Source organism: Zootermopsis nevadensis, unplaced genomic scaffold, assembly GCF_977971745.1.
Source record: "Zootermopsis nevadensis isolate Lab colony 2312 unplaced genomic scaffold, Znev_1.0 Znev_ptg000024l, whole genome shotgun sequence".
Taxonomy (NCBI): domain Eukaryota; kingdom Metazoa; phylum Arthropoda; class Insecta; order Blattodea; family Termopsidae; genus Zootermopsis; species Zootermopsis nevadensis.
In genome coordinates this window covers 4,978,461-5,000,792 of record NW_028259156.1, presented here as the reverse complement: position 1 = coordinate 5,000,792, position 22,332 = coordinate 4,978,461, and the positions used below count along the sequence as shown (strand labels likewise).

The window sequence follows — 22,332 nt, the reverse complement described above, 5'->3', positions numbered from 1 at the left end:
GAAAAGTTTGAAAATTTTTTCTAAGCTTTACATACACCATCCAAATCAGAACTCTGCTCTCCTGGACCCTGTCTCTTCCAGACTGTATTAGCCTCACACAGTTTCAATCGCATACCCACTGTGCTCCTCCCGGATCTGCGGACACGGCCTGTGCCTCACACGTCTGTTTGACTTGTTCTGCGCCTTACCGTCTGTCGAACTAGGTTTTTGCAGGGACGGCCTGTCAGAAGTCGGGGCACAGCATGGACGATTAATACAGAGACAGAGTTCGGCAGTGACCGCTTGGGGAGAATTTTGGAAGAAAAAAAGAAAAAAAGAATCGAAAAATCAAACAGTGTAGGAAAATGTCCAAAACGCTTACAAAACTAAATTTGATAATTTGATATAATTGCGTCATATTGTGAATTAAAATTTAATTATTCGTGTTTTTTTCCGTCTAATCACAATTGTATATAAATAAAATTGTACATAAGATAAGATAATAAAATATCATTTACATATTTGGTACAACTTTTTACTACATGTTTCTACGCTCTTCCTCGGTATGTTCATTTTTACATTTTACCTTCCATTTTTATTTATATTTTTGTCTTCTATACTCGTTCTTTCAAGTTCAGTAATAATTAAAAATATTTTAAATTATTTACGTTACAGGCCAATGTTAAACCACTATCACTTCAAAATATACCCTCACTCCAATGCATTTGGAAGTAAACATCATCAGAAGTTACACAACAGTAATTAAGTTTTAGTTTATAAGATTATAATTTTTGACTTTTAACTTTACACCTGAAGATGGTTCAATGTAACCGAAACATGTAGTAAAAAGTTGTACCAAATATGTAAATGATATTTTATTTATATACAATTGTGATTAGACGGAAAAAACACGAATAATTAAAACTAAATTTTTTGAAATATTTCAAATTCTAATTTTTTAATTTTTGGTTTTTTGCGATTTTCAGACAATTTGCAGCATTTTCTATTTTTAGAATATTTTAAAAAATTAGATTTTTTTTTCCAGAATTTGACCTAACCCATCCCTATCAGATCTGGTCTCTGCCACTCTATCTACTTCAACCAGTCTCAGCCGGACTCAGTCCATGCTTCAACCTGTCTCTGCTTTACTCGATCTCTGCCTTACCCGCTCTTTGCTGGTCACTTTCTGTGACGCACACGGTCTATGCTCGACACTCTCTGTCTCACACTTTCTCCGCTTCATTCGGTCTGTGCCTCACCTGGCATCTGATCAACCAGGTCTTTGCAGAGATGGCCTTGCAGTAATTGTGTGATACAGGGAATGGATCAGGCAGAGACATTGTACGTCAGAGACGCGTCTGTCAGACAGTGTGCAGCAGGGACCGGGTTATGCAGAGACCGGTTCTGGCATTGATCCTGCGGGGAGAATTTTGAAGAAAAATTTAATTTTTTTTAAAATTTTCGAAATATCAAAAATGTAGAAAAATGTCCAAGGCAGAGCTCTGCTAACAGGAGTAATTTTTTGATGGTATAACAAAAGCAATGCTCTATACTAATGGAAAAGTAAGAGACCACTAGCTATTCAATCAAATAATTCTTTCATCTACACATTGTATTGAGCATTACAATTATATTTCCTAAAACCCCAATTCCCTTCACTTATAACAAAAATAGCCAATGAGAAGAATGGATTTGAAGTAATAAATAAATTTCTAAATTTCAAAGATTTTCAGTGATGAGTAAACAATAATGAGAAGGAATTGTACAAACAATAACATCAATATACAACCAATAACCAATAACTCTTAAACATTCTTCATATTATGCAGCACTAATATTGTTCCAAGTGGATGTTGCTTTGTGATAGTCATTAACTTCATTCTTGGTGTGATTTCTTTTCTGTCATATTCGATTCAATATGTAAACACTTGTTATAATGCTTCTTATACAATCTTTTCTCCAATAAGCATTATAATGCTGTGTAATCATAACAGATATCTGTGGTAACTATTCTTCTATTCATATATCATTGAGCAAACTTGTAACCACACTCCTCACATTCATACGGCTTCTCTCCCTTGTGAGATCTCCTGCAGAATTTCAAATCCCACGTTATAAAAACTTGTAACCACACTCCTCACATTCATATGGCTTCCCTCAAGTGTGGATTGTCATATGTGTATTTAAAATAGATTTTTTAGTAAACTTGTGACCACACTCCTCACATTTAAATGGCTTCTCTCCCATGTGACTTCTCATGTTTATTTAAATTAGATCTATGAGCAATCTTGTGACTACACTCCTCACATCCAAACGGCTTCTCTCCCGTGTGACCTCTCATATGTGTATTTAAATCAGATCTTTGAACTAAAATGTGACCACACTCCTCACATTCATAAGGTTTGACATTCATGTGTGCGTACAGATTACGTCTTCCACCTAATTTACAACCACAATTTTCACATTCATGTGATTTCTCTCTCTCATGTTTCATAATGTGTGCTATAAGACTGCTTTGAAATGCTAAATTCTGACCACAAGCAGGACACTGATATAAATTGTTTCTAATATATTTGGAGTAACCAGAATTTGTACAGGAGACCTTGTCACACATATCACCTTCAATGCTTAAATTCACTGGTTTAACATAGCTCAGGCTGGTCGGTCGATCACTGTCATGACCACTACACTGGTACTGTTTTTGACCACATTGTAGCTTACTATGAATACTGTTGCTTTGACTGCGTTTAACACCAACCTCTCTTCCACTTTGCGTTAACCTCATACCCTTTAGTCCACGACAATAACTCTTATGATTCTCCAAATACAATGGGCTTGAATATGTAGTACCACATCCAACACATCGGAACACATCTACAAAGGACAGTATCAGTAGCTTATCAAAGGAACATCTCCTGTGGCTGCCAAATTATAGTTATATGACACCTATCAATGAGTACCACCTTCTGTTAGCCTTCCAGAGTTAGATGGTGGTCACAATGAGTATCATGGTTTGCACATGGCTCAGTCAAGATTTTAAATTAATTATTTTTTCTCAGGTGTAATTTAAATTCTTCCCTTTAGATTTATAATTATTTATGCTAAAAAAACAATGTAGAAATCAACAGATAGTGAGGGACACATATAATTTACTTACTGAATTAGTTTAAATCAAATGTAATTAGAAGCTAACTCATTTCCTAATTAAAAAAATAGTCTATGCATTTTCACAGGCTTCAGCATGTTAAACCTACATTAAATCTTTCAGACATACAGTGGATGACTGAAGTCAAGGAAATATAAGGAATAACAGAAATAAATACAACATACTTTTTAGAAGAAAAATTCAGTTGTAAAATTACTCACTATGGCACTGTTTTTGTTGAGTTTTGTGAAAATTCTTAACATCAATACTCAGTTCTCGACCATACTCATCACCATACCACACAAGCAGCTCAACATGCGCAGGTATGTGCTGGAATGTTCGATAGTAAATTTCATCTTTATATTGAAATGCCTTTAAATTTAGCTCTTCTTTATGGCGAGCACAATTGACATAGCGCATCCAATTGGCAATACCACAATCCTTGGCATCCACACAATATAATGGCCGACTGTTGTGATGAATCTGCAAATCACACAACAAATAATAATAATAATATGTTGGGAAGTTATTAAAAAGTGTGTATAACAACTGAGGGAAATTTAAAAAAAATTAAGATAGCATAATTTTAATTTCCAAAATAAATGTTTACATCTATATAATACTCATTTTGGAATCACAAAATTCATAATTACTACAAGTCTTTAGTGTAGCATCCCAGTGTGTCATGATGATTCTTGATTTTCCTTGTTCATCACTTATATATACTCAATTCAAAGTCCATTCACCAGAACAATATGTTTCGGCCTTCCGAAGATTCAATTTAATATTAACCTTGTATCTATGTCCTAAACTTCTTAGTGCCCTCTTTCAATGAGATGTGGCACAGACAATAATTTTATCCTATTAAAATATAATTTAATGTCTTTTAGAAATTACCTGGTTCCTATTAGCTTTATTGTTTGTTCTTTTATTACGTTATGGGATAGGCAAGTTTTATTTCAGCATATTTAAAATTCATTAATTCTAATGTAATGCCATCCCTCAATAAATGCCAAATTGTAATTTGGTTTTCAATTTTGAGAAATAAGAACTCTATTATTAATACTACTACTACTACTACTACTTCTAGTATTAACAAAGGCTGAAATTGCTGTGGCGATGATTGTAGTGGGAGCAACAGCAGCAGCAGCAGCGAAGATAATTCTATTTCTTCTTCGATTCTTGAAACAACTTATTACTTCAGTACAGATGCCAGACAAAACCTCAGTGTTTTATGTTGTTTTTCTGTTTGTAATTCTTGACTTATAAACAATATTTCATAAATAATTTATTGAAATTTTTACGACATATTTCCACACCAGATTCCTAGTGGCTCACTGCAAATTGTATTAGTTATCAACATCAAATCAGAAGGTAAATTTTTACTTCAGGCAGTAACCTTTTTGTTTTACACCACTCAAAATAGAAATAAAAAAAATAATTCTGTACTTTTTTTAATATATGTTAATATATATATATATATATATATATATATATATATATATATATATAATTTCAGGGCCCTAAATTGTGTAGTGGTGTTATTACTGATTGTAGAAAATTAAAAATTAAAAGGATTGGGTGTCCTCTAATGCCATTATGTCCATACTAAATTTTGTGAAAATCATTCAACTGATTCAAAGGATGAGAAAAGAACACGTGGTGAGCTCACAAGCTTAATTCTTGCCCTTAAGAAACAAAAGTAAGCGACTAAGATCACAATTGGATAAAGTGAATTCATAAAAATATGTAAACATTATAACTCTTCAATGAATTTCTCTTAATCCTGTTTATAAATTATCTTACTTTGATGGAGTAAGATGCCAGAATGCATACATGGTTTAGAGAGACAGCATAACTCCTACATAAATACTCACACTGAAGACGAGAGATGTGATCGAGGAATATGTTATTATGATACTAATTCTTTGTACACTACTGAAAGCCAGAAGTAAAATAACTTTCAAGTTTAAAAAGTCAGTGTACATCAACAAGCAAATCCGTTCCCTTTCATGAGCCACTTTCTGCTGAGGGCAGCAATTGGTATTAAATTATGTCTTCACCATGCTAATTAAGAAGGCTACATGGACACAGGGAAATTACAGAAGAATACCAAAATAAGATAAAAGCAAAAATACAAAAGGATGAAACTGTCAACAGATGAATAGAAGATATTTAAGGGCGCATTACTACATAGAAAAATATGTGGGAGAATGTAAAAAAGAAACAAAGAAATGCCCTGGTGGAATGACAGAATTGCAGAAGCAGTTATGAAGAAAAAGAGGCCACAGAGGAAATGATTTACAGATACAGAAGACAAAACTAAGCAAAGATGGAAAATAATGAGAAAATTAGTAGGGAAAATGATCATATTTGCTAAAAAGGTGTCTTAAAAATGTTCTAATGCTCTAGAAGAAAATCTATGAAGTCTCACAATCAGCCACTTCAAGTGGCCATAAAATACTGACATTTTGGAAGCCATGTAAAACAGACAAAAAATTAATCTATACATTAATACAAAAGTAGAAAAATAAGACAGAAGAATATCACTTATTATTTCATTTCAAGTGTACTAATATGTCCATTAGTTAGAATACTGACTTCAACATGGACATTGTTTGTATTTGTAACAGTAATGCCCAGAGCATGAATTTTGGCAACATCAAGAGTGGGCTTTAATATTCCAAGAAATGTGCAAACTGTACTGGATTATGGCAGAACCCTCAAACTGAACACTGCAAACACAGACAGACATTGATGAATTTCAGTACTGGAATTTCCTACATGTGAATAAACAAATAATTAATGACACCATAAAAGACAACATTCATTCTCCTGTAGCTAGGCATGGAATACATGTATCATGAACAGCCAGGTTCCATAACTGCATTCTAAAAGCTAATGTTCTAGAATTTAAAATAAATTCTTCATAAATCCCTGGAAAATTTGGCACTGTGAGAAACGAACTTTTTGACAGTGTTTGAGAAAATACTTGGACCCAAGAGAGGTAAAGCAACAGGTGGATGGAGAAAATTACTTGACAAGGAACTTCATAATGTGTAGTCATCATCTAATGTAATTAAAACAGTAAGGGTGAGCTGGGGAGAATGTGCATCATACATGGGAGAGATCAAAAATGCTAGTTGGAAAACATCATAGGAGAAATGAACACCCAGGAATACACGTTGGTATGTATTCTTTTATGTGATGTTACATAATGTAAGCTGGCAATACAACATAGTTAAATACCCACCCTAAGGAACAAAGTGCTTGTAATTAAATATTAAAACTATTATCCCCCACCTGCCAGCAGTAGCCATTCCTGTTTGATCTTTCTGCTTTTGCACCTTCATATGGACCAAATCTCAACCCCTTTGGTAGAGGTACCCTTGTCCACACACCAGAGCCTGCAACACTGATGCCAGACTGAGCTATGCACAACTGAAAGGGCACTGTTCTGTCAGCTCAAGTTGGATCTCCAGGGTGTGCTGGAACCTAAAACAAGAAAGACATCAGGTCACTCTGACAATAAAGAATTCATGACAACTGAAATATTTCAACATAAAAATATAGAAGTATATCAAAGTACAATTATATAAAAGTACGAATAAAAGTAAAGTAAAGAAAAATAAAGCAAAAGTGTATAAAAATACACACTCAACATACCTTGGGTATTTATAATTGCTATCTATCTTACTACTAAAGGAGTAAAATAGTAATAAATGGAAGTATTAAACAAAAAAATACAAAAATAATTCAAGATATATAAAAATATGCCTATTTAAAAATTACTAGATGCAAATTCTAATGTATAGAGCAGAAACTTAGACATGAACCATGACAGATGGTGGATTTAATGGCAGCAGAGATGAGACTATAAGAATTGTTAAGGAAGAATCAAATGAGATAAAATAAGAACTAATTAGATACAATTTTAAGTCATATATCTTTTGGGACAAAACAACAAAGTAACAAATAACAGAATAAGACGGTATGGACACATTTTGAAAATGCACAAAGAGAGCATTCCAAGGAAGGATTTATCATGAAAATAAAAGGAAAACACCCACAAGAGAAAACACTGTCAAGATGGGAGCAACTGGTTAGGAAAGATGTTGCAGAGAATGAAATAAAAGAACATGGAGAGATACTATCGAGGAGTTGTGTCATGACAGAGCTAGATGGAAAGGCTTGGTTATCAGATGACCTGAGTGAAGAGAATACCTCTTAGGGAGAGAGAGAGAAAGATCTGTTTCATTTAAAGCATTACTATGTGTACCAGTACTAAAAGCCTTGGCTGGTTTTCTCTATGTTTATGAAGTCCTCTGGCTGGGACATCTGAATCTTTTGTGAAGGAAGATGGATGTCTTCGGGTTTGTAGCACCATGTAGTCTACTAGAAGTTTGCCAAATTCATACAGTACTTTGCAAATGATTTCTTCTGTTTACAGATTTAGACATAAAACATTCATTTGAACAGAATGTTACAAACTTTGATGAAGGAAACAAAGGATCATTTCAACCATTACGTTTTACATCTGAGGGATAATTATTGAAGGTACACCATGCAATGTCAGAGACAGAGAAAAGAGAAAGAAACGTGATGATAAAAATTGTATATTGTCATAACAGTTTGAACTGAATAATTCAATTTAAATTTAATGATCTCCTAATAATGTACTGAACTATTATCTTCCCCCTTTAGATGGAAGATTCCCTCCACTGAACTACCATCCAATTCTGCATTCAAATGCATAAAGCTGTCATTAAATAACAATTGAAATGGTCTCATATCATGATTCATGCCCATCGACTTAACCTAGACAACTGCTACATTTTGTACTTTTATTTCTAGTTCTGCACAACTGACTGTTACTACAAATTGGTCAAAGGTAAACTTTCTTCATACAGGACACTAAATCAACAAGATTAGAACAGCTGATCATGTAGAAAGTATTTTTTATACAAACACGTGATTTCTATACTACTGTGCCTTTTGACCATGAAGACTCATTTTATACAATTTGTGCTTGCAACAGTTATTAAAAGAAGGTATTCAAAGGACACTCAAGAGGATAAAACCAAACAAATTTAAGGCATTTACAATTTCATCTTACAAAAGTATCTCTCTGGACCTTCAGTCTAATGACACCTATTTTGAGAACTTTAAGCAAAACAGTCAACAAGGGTAGCCATCTTTTGGTTTCCATGTTGCTGAAAAACATATACAGGTGTCCCAAAAAGATGTATACACATTATAATATGGAATATTAACCTTGTTACCGATCTGTGTGTTGTGTTTGTGAGCAGAACCTAGTGTGATTCACACTTATCAGATGGTACTGCAATATCTTCTTCCATGATTTAGATACACAAAATGACAAACGGTCGATTGAGTAAATGCCATGATTGCCATATTTAACATCACTTGACTTTTTCTTGGTGTACAGCGGAAATGTACTAACACTCCAAGATCTCCAGCAAGAAATTTAACTGTCTTGCAGAGCCATTCCAACAGCAACAATTGTCTGTCAGCTGCTCTCTTTCTTCTTATTCTTCTTCAGTTGGCGCTACAGTCCTCGGTGGACCCTCTGTCAACTGCTCATTGCTGTCAGTTGTGCCACAGTGCTAACGATGGTAATTTTGAACACCTACAGCCAAGCGGTCTGAGGCATCATGCTTCGGACCGGTGATACAGAATGCGCGCTGGTTCGAATCTCAGGGGAGAAGAAATTTTCTCATGGGCTTTCGATCAGTGTATGGGACCGGTGCCAACCCAGCATCGTGAGGAAATTGGGGAGCTACAATGAGTAGCGTAATCCGGTCATGAAAACTAGCAATGGCTGAGGGTTCGTCATGCTGACCACACGTCACCCTATATCTGGTTGGATGATCGTTCACCTCTGATTAGGCATGTGAACGTGAGGCCAGCAGTCAAGCTAGTCGGCTTTGGCTCTCTGGAGCTGTTATGCCACAGGTTTAATTTGATTTTAACACTATATTAACCAAGTGCCAATGCTGATGTATGTAACGGTTTAGTTTATTAAAATACATTTATTTCATTAACTGAATGCGTGTATACATCTTTTCTTGGACACGTGTATGGACTTGTAGGTAGAAACTAACATCTTGGAGGAAAACACTGCCTTCATATTCAGGGCATATGTCTACATGGCATTTAGGGTATGTGGTTTGTGAACTAAATATCACACACTGATATTAAACTTTTACTGTCATGTGATGCATATCCATGTAGGTTTTAAATTTCATTAGTTGTCCAGGAATAGCAAAATTTATTGCAGGCTCCATTAGGCGAATACAACTGATGTGTATATGAAAATGTGTTTATTTGTGTTTGTGTGCATACACACACTATAAAAATTACCTGTTTTTGAGTGAAAAAGAAGTTCCAATTACATGCAGAAGGAAAGGACAGAGCTGATTACCTTAAGATCTTCAACAACAGTGAGAGCCCCATGAACAAGACAATCACCCGCCCACTCCTGGTTACAGTCATCACAAACTGCAAAACAAAAGTCATCACCACTATAATTAAAATTAAAACAACTGAATTCAAGAAAATGTGATGAGAATCAGTTAAGATTATATGCAATATGGCCATAAACCACAACACGTATAAAATTCTATTATTTTAAGAGATGATTTGTCAGTGGGGCAAACAGCTAAAAACTAAATAATAAAAAATCTCCAGCAGGCTCTTGGATTCATTTCTTTGAACACATGGTACTAATAGTAAACACATTCACTGGTTACTGACTGGACAGTTCTTTTTTATTTTAATCCCCTCATTTATTTTTTACTTTGTTTTTAGTATTATTCTCTCTTCTCTGCCCCTAAAACTTTTAGTATTCCAAATATACAGAATTTAGAATTCTACACAATAGTGGAAAGGTGTGCTCCAAACAGCAATACACATATTTTTAAATATGTTCTTTGTACATCACCTGACTATGAGATGAACCTGAAATTCTTTTATCCCCCCATCCCCAAAAAATGTATACACACTTTAATAGATGTTATCTATGGACTTTTTTCGAAGTTGAATCGAATTACGGTAGCAATGTGTAGTATGATGTTCTCTCAAAAGATGTCATTAATCACATGAATGCTAGAATGAAGAATCTAATGTTTTATACAGTTCATTTAAAACTGTCAGGAGAGCAAAATCTAGCTGGTTACAGTGGGATACACACGGAGTTTGAATTCGGCAGACAAGTAATGCTTACAAAATTTTGGTGGAGAATCTTCTTGGAAAATGGCCACTTGGAAGACAGATTTAGGCAAACAGGCTGAGAGGATGGGAGGTGGAATGAACTAGTTCAGTATCATAGCCAAAGGCAGGCTTTGGTAAGAGCATGCCAGGTTCTACTATCAAATATACAGCAAATTAATTCCATATTCAATGTAAATGTTCTTCATGAACTATGAACATTTTTCAAAGACCTATTATGATACAAACACTCAGAGTGTTATAACGTGGCATGAAAAAAGGACAAGTGACAGCCATTTTGCCAACACTGTAGAAAGTATAATATTGGAGTGGCTAACCATCACATAACTTCCATAGTAATTTTCATAAAAGTCAGCAAATTAATTAAGAATTATTAGCAAGAGACATACAAAAACAAATAAACAAAGTAATCATCTCTTCCTTACAGAAAAACTTCATAAAATTAATACTATAATGCACTTACATATGTAATCATCATCATGTAGTGCATTTCCATCCATGTAATTCTTTCGAGCTACTGATCGCTTAGGATAACGCCTCGCAGGAACATCAGACTCTTTTTCTGAGCCTTTCTCTGAAATATCACCAAAGTACAAAATACATATGTAAGAGTTAATGAATTAAATCATATGTTGAAAAGATATTCTTATGTTCTTATATTATCTGCAATCTATTGTTACGCTTAAGTGGATGACAGTTACAGTAACATGTAGTATATGTATCAAATGTTCGTGTCTGTGCACGCGCGCGCGTGTGTATAAATATATCAGCAGACAGTATTCATAATGCAAAGAATGTAAAGACTATCATCTTAATATTCACTGCCATGAGAACCTCAAATCTTAATTTCAATCCAGTTTATTTTAAGAAAAAGTCCAAGTATACAACAGTCACTGTCAGTAGTATCAGAAAGCAATTATTTTTTACAAAAATGTCTCATTAAGGACTACACATTTTGCATGAAATTTCTTCAATTTGTACGACACTATTTCTAAAATTATATCCAAGCCTTCGTGTAAGGCAATTATTCATATTCTTCAACAATCCATTGATACCAAATCTGATAAAAATCTATTCCCCTGGAATAGGATGATATGTCTAAGAAGACATAGCTAATCTGACTGGCACTCATCGTTGCAAAGTACACGTGAGTAATTCTAACTACAGAGATATGAAAAAATATGTTTCTTTTAAGTAGGTATTCTAAAATGATTCACCTGCTTCCACCCGACTTTCAAGTTCACTTTCAAGCTTCCTGATGGCATCGTTAAGGGCAGACAGTCCCACAATTTGGCTGAAATAGGTCACAAAGAACAGTTTTTGAAAAGTAACCAATTTCATTCATAAGCCAGTCTCCTTAGCACAAAATCCACATCTTCATACATAAAATTATTAAAATTACATGGGTGGATGGAAGAATGAATGCATAAATGCCAAAATGAATACAGATACAATAGAAGCCTTGGTAAGTGTATGTATATGTGCCTATAAACAGTTGTGTGTGTGTGTGTGAGCATGTTTTCTTCCTTATAAATGAGTATACAATTAACTATACTTAGATACCTCAATATAATTTCCATCTTGTGATTTCATAAGGGATGTCATCATGGCACCAAAAACTTAAAGTGGGTTATAGTAAAATTTTTTAATAACTTGTTAAAATCACTTTCAGCTGTGTGTGGACATGGTAATGATCCTTTCAGTTCAGTTCATAAAATGCAAGGAATTTCTTGATTAGCTGAACATATTATTAGCTTTTTATAGACTTTGCTCCATGGAGTTGGATGGCTAGTTAGTTACTTAACTTATTATCTTGTTGTAATGAGTGATGTTGCTCAATTCTCAGAAAAAAATAAAGACCAAGAATTTGTACAATTTAGCTGGTGTGATGGCTTTCACATGTGACAGACATCCATTTTGCAACAACCGCTTATACATCTCAGTACCTGCATAAACCCTTCCTTAAGAAGAGCCCTCATTGAAAATTCCCCATAAGCCATGAGCCATTCGCATCTTCAAGTGCAACACTAGAAAAACAAACTCTTGGATGACCTTTTCAAGTACAATAATTGTGAACTTACTTAAGCACCGTAACTCTAATGATGTAAATTTAACAATTTATTTTCATCAGATAACTCAATTTTTCTTCTGTAAATCAAAGACCTAGAAGTTTCAAGTTTTAGGCCTCATAATGGCCTTATTACTTATAAAAATATTGAAGCACTCAATGGATTATATCACAAATTCAACTATTTCTTTATACCTTATGGAAACATTTTACTTTTCTCTCTGAGTTTATTTTACTATAGTCACTATACTTAACTATTATTTACTGCCGTAAATAATATTGCAGTTTTATATTTAATAACATGTATGAAAAATATATGAGCCTCTAACTGACCACAAAACTTTATAAAAAAGAGTGATAACTGATCCTGAAACTTACAATGGACACATTCCCATCCTTCCTCTTTATTTGAGGTTTGAACTTAATACGTTTATTAATTTTCTTGCAGTTCTGTTCCTCGGATTTTCTCTTTGTCACGCACAGAAAATCAGGCTTTTTTGTAGGCAAACCTGTACAAAAAAATGAAACATATTTTTTACATATAATTATAACTAACTTATATAGAATATCTTCTTACTTTCATAAACATTTTTCCAAAAAAAATACTTAGCAGTGATTCAGGTTACAGAATCTTACTGTCAGAACTTCTATTAAGAATAGTCTTACTGATATTCGTTTTTTAATTTAGTATAATTTTGCTTATGCTTGTGTTTCACTAGTAACTATTAAGACTAACTAACTAACTAGATGGCTTACCGAACCCGAAGGTTCATCACCGAATTAACCAAAGCCCTCCACCGGACCCTGTCCTGGGCCAACAAAATCCAGTTTCCTTCAACTCCTATCTCGGATAGATCCCGCCTGAGATTATCCTCCCATCTACGTCTAGGTCTCCCCAGCGGTCTCTTCCCTTCAGGTTTCCCAACCAGTACCCGGTGCACACCTCTTGTCCCATCCATGCGCGCTACATGTCCCGCCCATCTCACTCTTCTCGACTTAATCACCCTCACAATACTGGGGGAGCAGTACAGATTTTTAAGCTCGTCATTGTGCAGTTTTCTCCACGCCCCATCGTCTTCCCTCTTAGGCCCAAATATCCTCCTCAACACCCGATTCTCAAACACCTGCAATCTGTGTTCCTCCCTCTGAGTGAGAGACCATGTTTCGCACCCATACAAAACAACAGGCAAGATTATTGTTTTGTATACTTTAATTTTCAGGTTCTTAGAAATCAGACGGGAAGACAAAATATTTTGGACTGAGAAGTAGCAAGCATTTCCGGAATTTAGTCTCCTCCTAACTTCCTCACAAGTATCATTTTGATTTGTTATTGTTGTTCCCAAATATTTGAACTTTGTAACCCTTTCAAAGGATTTATTAGCTACCCTAAGATAATTTTGCCCGCCTGTCTTCTGATGACGAGATACTAACATGTACTTAGTTTTTTCTGAATTTACTTCCAGCCCCACTTGTCTACCAGCCTCTAGTAAAACTTCTGCGTTCCTCTTTATTGTATTTATATCGTCCCCCAATAAATTAACATCATCAGCATATGCCAATAGCTGATGTGTCCCGTTCAATTGCAAACCCTCCTGCCTACCTTGGACCTTCCTGATGGCGTATTCTAGCGCAAAGTTAAAGAGCAAGGGAGACAAAGCATCTCCTTGTTTTAGACCGTTCTTGATGAGGAATGTCTCAGATACATATTTACCTACTCGAATTTTGCTGCAGGTTTCATTTAAGCACATTTTTATTAGACCCACTAGCTTCTTTGGTATACCAAATTCAATAAGAATATTATATAGCACTTCTCTCTTCACAGAGTCATAGGCTTTTTTGAAATCTATAAATAACTGATGTACAGTCCCACCGAACTCCCATTTTTTCTCTAGTATCTGACGAATGCAAAAGATCTGATCAATCGTTGATCTGTTTCGTCTGAACCCACACTGATGATCCCCAATAGTTTCATTCGCATATGGGGTTAATCTTGCCAAAAGAATGTTGGATAGAATTTTGTATGAGGTTGATAGCAGCGATATTCCTCGGTAATTACCACACTCAGTCTTGTCCCCCTTCTTATAAATAGGAATAATTATGGATTCCTTCCATTGATGTGGCATCTCTTCCTTATCCCAAATTAACTGAATAAGCTTATGGATCCTCATATGCAACCCTTTGCCACCTGCTTTAATTAATTCGGCCGGAATCTGATCAATTCCTGGAGATTTATAACTTTTCAACTTCCCAATGGCTAGTTCCACTTCATCTAAGCTAGGTTCTGGCACCAACAGTTCAGCTGTATGCATTTTAATCTGTCTAATATCACCAGTATTATGAACATTTAAGAGCTCGCTAAAGAAATTTTTCCACCTATTCACAATTTTTATTGGATCTGCAAGCAAATTGCCACTATCATCCTTTACCAAATTAGTCTGGGGTTGATATCCTTTCTTAAAGTTATTAATGCCTCTGTACAGGTCTCTGATGTTTTTTTCCTTATTATTTGTCTCAAGTTCAGCAATTTTGCCCTTCAGGTATTCCCTTTTCTTAGTCCTAAAGGTTCTACTAGCCTCACGTCTCACGTTACATAGATTATCCGCATTTGTTTTGTTTGGGTTCTGCAACCATTGAAATTTTGTTTGCTTCCTTCGATCTATTAATTTTGAACATTCTTCATCAAACCACGGTTTATTTTGCTTTCTCCTGTAGTATCCTAGTTTCTCTTTTGCTGAAATTTTGATGCAGTTTCTGACATTTTCCCACTCCCTGTTGATGTCCACACTTTCATTATCCTAAGACAAATGGCCAATTTCCATTAAAACCATTCTACCTGTACTTCTGAACTTCTGAAGTTGGATTAGTACCAGCATCTTTGAATGTACTCTCCTGAAATTTTATATGATAATATGTTTTTTAAAAAATATAAAACCTATGAAGCTTGTTTTTGTACAAAATATAAAACAAACAAAAATGGCCACTGTTCAAAATCAGTATTTACTATTTTGTTCCGTGCCAGTAACTAATTAATTATTGTAGCCAAAAATGTGCAAGTTGGGATGGAGTCATAAATGCAACAAGTTTTGTATAAAATTTGTACTGCAATGTTATGCAGAAAATAATAAAATTGTACACATATCAGTCTATAAATTCAGCTGGCTTCTCTAGACAAACATAAGGAACATATATAAGTATTACAAGTTTAAATCATAGCTACATCATTATTACTCGCTCAGTCATGTTTCAGTCATTTTTCCTCATTTCTGATTGTTATTTATTTAAGAGACTGTATAATAACTGTGTCTTTCTAGCTTTCCCCATATAACTATTCTATCCAATGATTAACAAGGAAACATGACATATGAGAAAGAAAACTTACATTTAGAAGAGCACTGTCCAAGAAATGGAAGTGTGTGATAAAGCCTTCTTTGGACTCAGAAATTAATTGGTAGAGAAAAGATATGTACCAAATTATAAGATGTAGAATACATTCTGCTATCACATTAAAAATGTCAGTATTCTGGGGATGTACACAGTGCAAAACAGGAGAATAGTCACCACATTACCAAATTTTGTACCCCCATATGTAACACATTTGAAACCTGTATAAATGGTAATGCACTCAAAGTCTCCTGTTACTGACATCAGAAGACTGTGGTCTTACATAAATTGCTGGCATCACCCTCCCACTGCCTAAATATTAATCATCAGATACAGCATAGTTTAATAAAACTGAACTAACAGTGTGTGATACAACGGAATAAATTTATGCTTCAAAATAACTACATGGACCAATTCAGAAAATTAAAAGACAATGTTATTTCCTTAGCAACTGTCATCAAAAGTGATTTCACATGTCAGTGTGGAGGCAGTAAATGAGACAATAATGACATTAAAGTCAGTTTAAATGATGCCATAGTGAAAAAGGTTTAATTTAACAGCGTAAATGTCCAAAAGTAGGCCTGTATTTCTTCAATCACTCCTAAGTAAAATAAATATTTAAATTTTTTTTAATATAAACAGTTGATAATTGATTATAGGGTTTCCACAAAACACGAACCAATAAGCACTTAATATTGGAATCTGAGTAACTCTGAAGTAAATATACTAAATTTTTCCTAGTTTAAAAACTTACCACATGATTGCAAAACCTTGTAGTTTTCTAGGAGATTGTAATTACGTTTTTTATCATATTCTGAAATGTCATTCCACTCATTTAATGGGAAGAAGCTTGACAGTTCACTATAGTTATTCTCATCCATTATGAACGAAGTTCTTATTTCACTTAATATAAGAAATACATCACCATCATTTCCTTAATGAAATAAAATAATTCCGTTTATTCAAATATGCCTGTATGCCAACACTTCACACGTGTCATAAATTATATTAACATTTAAAATAAACCTGTTCACACACGTTTAACAAAGGGAAAAATGAAAACATATTATAGAAAAGGGAGGGAAGAAAGAAAAGTTGTAACACAATTACAATTACAATTAAACTGAAACTATTATTTTCTAACGCTCTAAAATCGGTTCCAAACTCTATTGGAAAAACTAAATTTTCATTCTGCACTAATAAATAGAACTTATAATACGTAAACGAAGAATTAAACAAAATAAATAAATTGGATGGAAAAAATCTACATTCAAATAACACAGTAACCACAACTTATGTAATCAAACAAATTAAAATTAATTCGCAGATACCCTTCACTGAACACTATGCAATCATAAATTCTAATTTCATAGTTAGATTAAAGAACTATGGACAGTGGTACAGATGCTAACGCACAAAATTCAGAATGAAACTATTACTGTTTTTGGCCGAATTGGCGGTTGTAGCTTGCACCAATCACAAGTACTCTGCTCTGGCAGTACTAAATGTATGTACCAATGTCGAAAATTAGTTCGAACGTATACGCACATATGAAACCTTCAAAATTGGGAACAATATAGTGAAAATTATAAACGAAGTAGCGGAAGTGTGGGAAACCCACCACCTAAGGTAATGTCGCCACCCAAATTATCTTTCAAATGATTTGAATTAAACGCGCTCTGTTCACACCATCTCTGGTGACGGCACATAAACAGTCTCCAGCTGTTATGGCGTCATAGCATGTTGTCCTTCCTTTGTGGTGAAGAAAAATCTCATTGTAGGCACGTCTCTTCAAAGTTTTGAAGTTAACATATTGCACAGAAAGTGTAACTCTGTGTTTTGATTTCATAAAATAAATGATAACATTTGAAAGTAGAAATATGTGTCTATTCTTCTGAATCAGCAGCCTTAACCTTCTGGTTTCAGGGAGTAAATATGTTAGGTTAACTACGTCTGGGGTAATAGCAGTTTATGGTGCAGCATTGCCTCAGTACCAGGCAGTGTATAAGCATAAAGTCTTGTTTCAGGCCTGGTTTAAGATCTATTGCACGGCTTCTCTAGATGATTTTATCTGGGATACATTTTCGGAGTTCTACATGAGGTTAGAGCTGTCACACTTTTATTTTTCTCTGTACGTATCTTTGTTATTTTCCAGCATTCTAAAGTTCATATTTCACAATCTGTGCTGAAAGCATCTGATGAGTTACAGGCAAATTCACATCTTCCTTAGAGGGATTTAATAATATTATTTCAGTTGAACTAAAACCACATGCAGATACCAATTCTTTTCTTACTGTTACTGTTGCAACAAACAACTATTATTTTCTACATCCTATGTTATACTGGCAACATCACACATACTAAAGTCTACATCAAATTTGAACACCCCCAGTTATTTCAGTATCATAAAGGAACTGTACACAAGGGGGTACAAGGAGTAATATAAGGTTTTCTGAATGGTGATGATGGGAAATTGGTGTTCTGAGCAGTAACACTATTTGGACTTGTAGTGAGATACCAATGTCTCAAAGAAATGTACTCACTTTATCTTCTGTATATTTCTCCAAAACACTCATGTCTAGCTACAACAAGTCCACACAGTGTTGCTACCCAGAAGACAAACATTGACAAGAAGATGCTATGTCAACAGTTCCTAACTAATAATCCTGGAACAATATGGGGTAATAAGATATGCCATCACTTGATCTCAGTTTGAAGTTCGGTAACATTCATTTCACCACAATCTACATCACCTTGTTCCTAAGCACTGCCATACCATGTGAGGGCATGAAGGTCACATCTTAAACTTGGCACTTGGTAGATAGAGGTGAGTGATACTAAAATGGTAAATGGTACCACAAGATATTTCATCAGCACCTATATTTAAATATATGGGGTCCGCAGTGGCCGTGCCACAGTCTTGTGCCGCTTGGTCGCTGGGACCGTGGGTTCCAATCCCACTTAAGCCATGGATGTTTGTCCGCGTTTTTCTGCGTTGTGCTGTCCTGTGTACAGGTAGAGGCCTTGCGACGGGCCGATCCCTCGTCCAAGGAGTCCTACCGAATGTCGATAGATCAAGCCAATGATAAGTTGGGATCCGCAGTGCTCAGGAACTTGAAGAACGGGTCGTTCCCAGTATCCCAGTATTTAAATATACGTGTAATGGTTTGTGCAGAAATCTGTTGATTTGTAGACAGTTTGTATTCTTAAGGTACTGGAGCCAAAGTTACAAGGCATTATTCCCACACCATGTGGCTTAACGCATCGTTGAATCTCCCTAAGCGGCCCACACGGTAGCGAAACTGTTCTTATGTCGAGGTCGGAGTCAGTACATTTTTACCGACTCTGACTCCACCTAAAATTGCTTCTGGCTGCGACTCCAAAGCCCTGGAAATGACACGGTGAGCTCAAAAGGAAATGAACATGTCCCAGTCTACAGCATTTGTATTTGACAATATAAATATATGTGTCCTTATAATTTTAGGAAAATTTGGGTTCACTGAATGTTGTTACATATAAATACAGCACTTTTGCATGTCACTTCCACACGACATACAAAACTTACCGGACACTGCTATGCCGAGAACTATACACAGTTATTGGCACCTGGAATCATTGACAGATTCACATTGAAGTGATCTTCACTCCTATTAGCAGCCACTGTAAGCCCAGTGACCAGAAAACTTCTACGTACAGTTTCCTAAAAGAAACAAAATAAATCATCTCTCACTGTTTTCTTACACGACCTTTGGAAAATCTGTCTCTCAACTGATTGTATAGCTTTTCAATTTTGGCAGTTATCTAAACTGACCTACACAAACAAAAATGGGTGGCACAGAAAGTAATGTGTGTACGAATAGTGTCTACTTCACACTTGAATAAACTGAATACTTCATACACAAACCACTCACACTGACTAAATCGCAAGAGCATGTGACAGTGGATGTGCAGAAGGGTCCAATATTCGGCCACCATCATTCATATCAGCCACTTTAAAAACAGGGGTTTTATAAATTTCTTGGACCTTTAAGTCAGCAAAAGTGGACAAGGAAATTAGTCTCAAGCTTTCAGTTTTTCATCAGATCAAAATTAAGAACTCGTTTGTCATAAACCATATGAATCACATTACTTTTAATCCACATCACAGTGTGACATTACTGTCATGCTGCAAACCAGTGGGATACTTAACTTTAATATTTAATGATATTCACATCATGTAACAAATTCTGTATGCACGGCATAAAAATTTGCTGCATTCACCACAATTTCCTTCTTCATTGACTATTTTGTGGGGAAGGTGTCTGCTTAGGTCACGACAGCATCACAGAGAATTTCCCATCACAAAGTAACCATTTAGTTAACCAAGATAAATGTCATCTGTAAACATATAGAGATAAGCTCAGAAAAGTAAAGTGGTCATTAAAATTACCCAATCTATATGAAAATTGAAAAGGCCTGACAATTTTTTTGTAAAATGCTTCAATATCAATTTTTTTCAAAACCAGTTTATCCTTTCTTGAGCTGTTTCATATGTAATAGGCACTCAACAGGGTTACAAACACACCTAAAAATCTCTCGTATAACAACAATTCAAACTTGATCACCGTTAATGTTTTCCATGAACTGTGCCATATTGCTTCATGGCTACAAACATAAGCCTCATGTTGACATAGAACTATGTATAAAATACACTCTATATAGATTCTAAATTCTTACCAAGCTGCCAGAATATCAAATTAACAACCACAACAAAAATAGAAGATTTTATGAATTTCTCATGATTAGTTAATTCTTTTATGTTTTAGAATTTATTTTATTTAATATAAATTAAATAGCTGACAACAAAGTATGAAGAAACTTAAGAAAATCAAGTATTTTGATGACCGCATCCGTCACTTCACAAGATACGAACAATGTGTAAAATGAAACAAGTGTGTAAGAACTAAACATACGAGATCGTGGTGGCTGTGGGTAGAACCTTTGAAAGTCATGACACCAGAATCAAGATGTGGGCAATAGATACACAGTAGAAGTTGTGTCTGTTCAAGGAACGTTTTGAGATGTATACGATTTTGAACTGAACAATGCAGCAGCCTGCAAACTGCAGTATGCTGTGGTCACCCGGTCCACAATTTCTTTGTGACTTGGTAGCTGCAGTTTGTTTCCAGTGGCATCCCACACTTCACTCGAATGAGAGTCGAACACCGCTTCTGTATAGATGCCTGACGAGAGCAAATACAGAAGTTAAATAGTAAAATTTATAAATTAATACATGTGCATCTTAGCATAAAGGAATAAATTAACACATACAATTCATTTTATTGTCTCTGGAGGAATCCAAAGTCCTTTGCATAAATTAATTCTAGAAGCTGATGCCCTTTACTATCCCATCAAAGGCAGTAACATGACTTACAAGGCAAGACATTGACACAAAAACTTGGCGTACTGTACCACAGAGACTTATTTATTTGTATGGAACAAGAGCAGAAAACTTTATGTATCTTTGCAGTACAAAGGATTTTAAAATAAATTCTTTGCATGCCTCACTGATCTTCTTGTTCATTTATTGCACATTTTGTTAACAGTGTGGGTACGACATAGATTATAGCCATAACTACTGGTCTCAATGAAGATAAACAGTACAAACAAATTTTTTTCCTTCTATGTTGTTGACAGACAACCCACATAAAGTTGAAATGTCTTCACCATTTTAGAAAGTGTTTCAAATAATGTTAAATGAGATCAATATTTTTATTATGCATCAATTTTATGAACATGGTAGCAAAATATGTGGAAACATTGGTATTATTTTATCTTAATAAGAGATTTAAAAAAATGTAAGACATTTTTAACTCAACTAAATATATGATATGAAAAACAAAATAAAAATATGTGTGTTGTTCTGATTGTCAGCAAAGACATGATTCATGTCCTCACAGCTGGATTTGAAATTCAGGCAGACAGGATTATTTCACAAGCCATTAATTGGCATCTTTCACATGAAACATTATACAGTAAAACCCCTCTAATTGGACACCCCTTTTGCTGTAAGTTGGACAGGTTCATGCACTTAGCTTCAATGCTTTTATGGGAAACGTTTACAGTTAATATTTTGTTGTTTTGAGTTTCTGACTGATGAATACCTCCTCTCTGGAGGATTATCTTATGGACATTGAAGCCATCATTGGAATGCAGTGAAAGTGTATATTTATTCTTTTGCTGAACCCCTCACTGGAGTTTTAACTTTGTCAGTACTGTGCTTGCAACTGAGTTAAACAGTGTTAACAGAAATTGGAACGGTATGTGTTCGCTCATAGTCAACCAGGAATGGCTGAAACTTTATTCGGACTGCGGCGAAAATTAGAAAGAGGATAAAAGCAAAAAAGCAGTGTTTTGTGACGAACTTTTTTACAAGAATTAAGTGACAACATATGTTGAGCTAATGCCTTAAGTACAATTAAAAAAGTACATTCTGAACATTTAAAATTTCATTGAGGCTGGGGTGTAA

At 34.9% G+C, this 22,332-nt stretch overlaps 1 protein-coding gene and 1 long non-coding RNA gene across 4 annotated transcripts in view; one reads left to right on the top strand and one right to left on the bottom strand.

Moving 5' to 3' along the window:
* LOC110833656 (uncharacterized) overlaps positions 1-22,332 on the top strand; it is a 151,696-nt gene that overhangs the window by 37,794 nt on the left and 91,570 nt on the right. Inside the window, exon 2 of one of the 3 annotated variants that reach the window (XR_002544270.2) lies at positions 3,248-3,754. The exons of the other annotated variants lie outside the window; for them this stretch is intronic. This is a non-coding gene — a long non-coding RNA (uncharacterized LOC110833656). Of the gene's footprint in view, positions 1-3,247; positions 3,755-22,332 lie in introns of those variants that run through there. 3 annotated transcript variants of the gene reach the window in all.
* LOC110833655 (uncharacterized) lies at positions 1,557-20,482 on the bottom strand. Its single transcript, XM_022071974.2, is given in 9 exon segments — positions 1,557-2,236; positions 2,238-2,853; positions 3,346-3,607; positions 6,428-6,619; positions 9,570-9,646; positions 10,839-10,949; positions 11,593-11,669; positions 12,822-12,952; positions 19,390-20,482. Coding segments are annotated over 8 exon segments (1,452 nt in total). The 5' UTR covers positions 12,839-12,952; positions 19,390-20,482; the 3' UTR covers positions 1,557-2,136.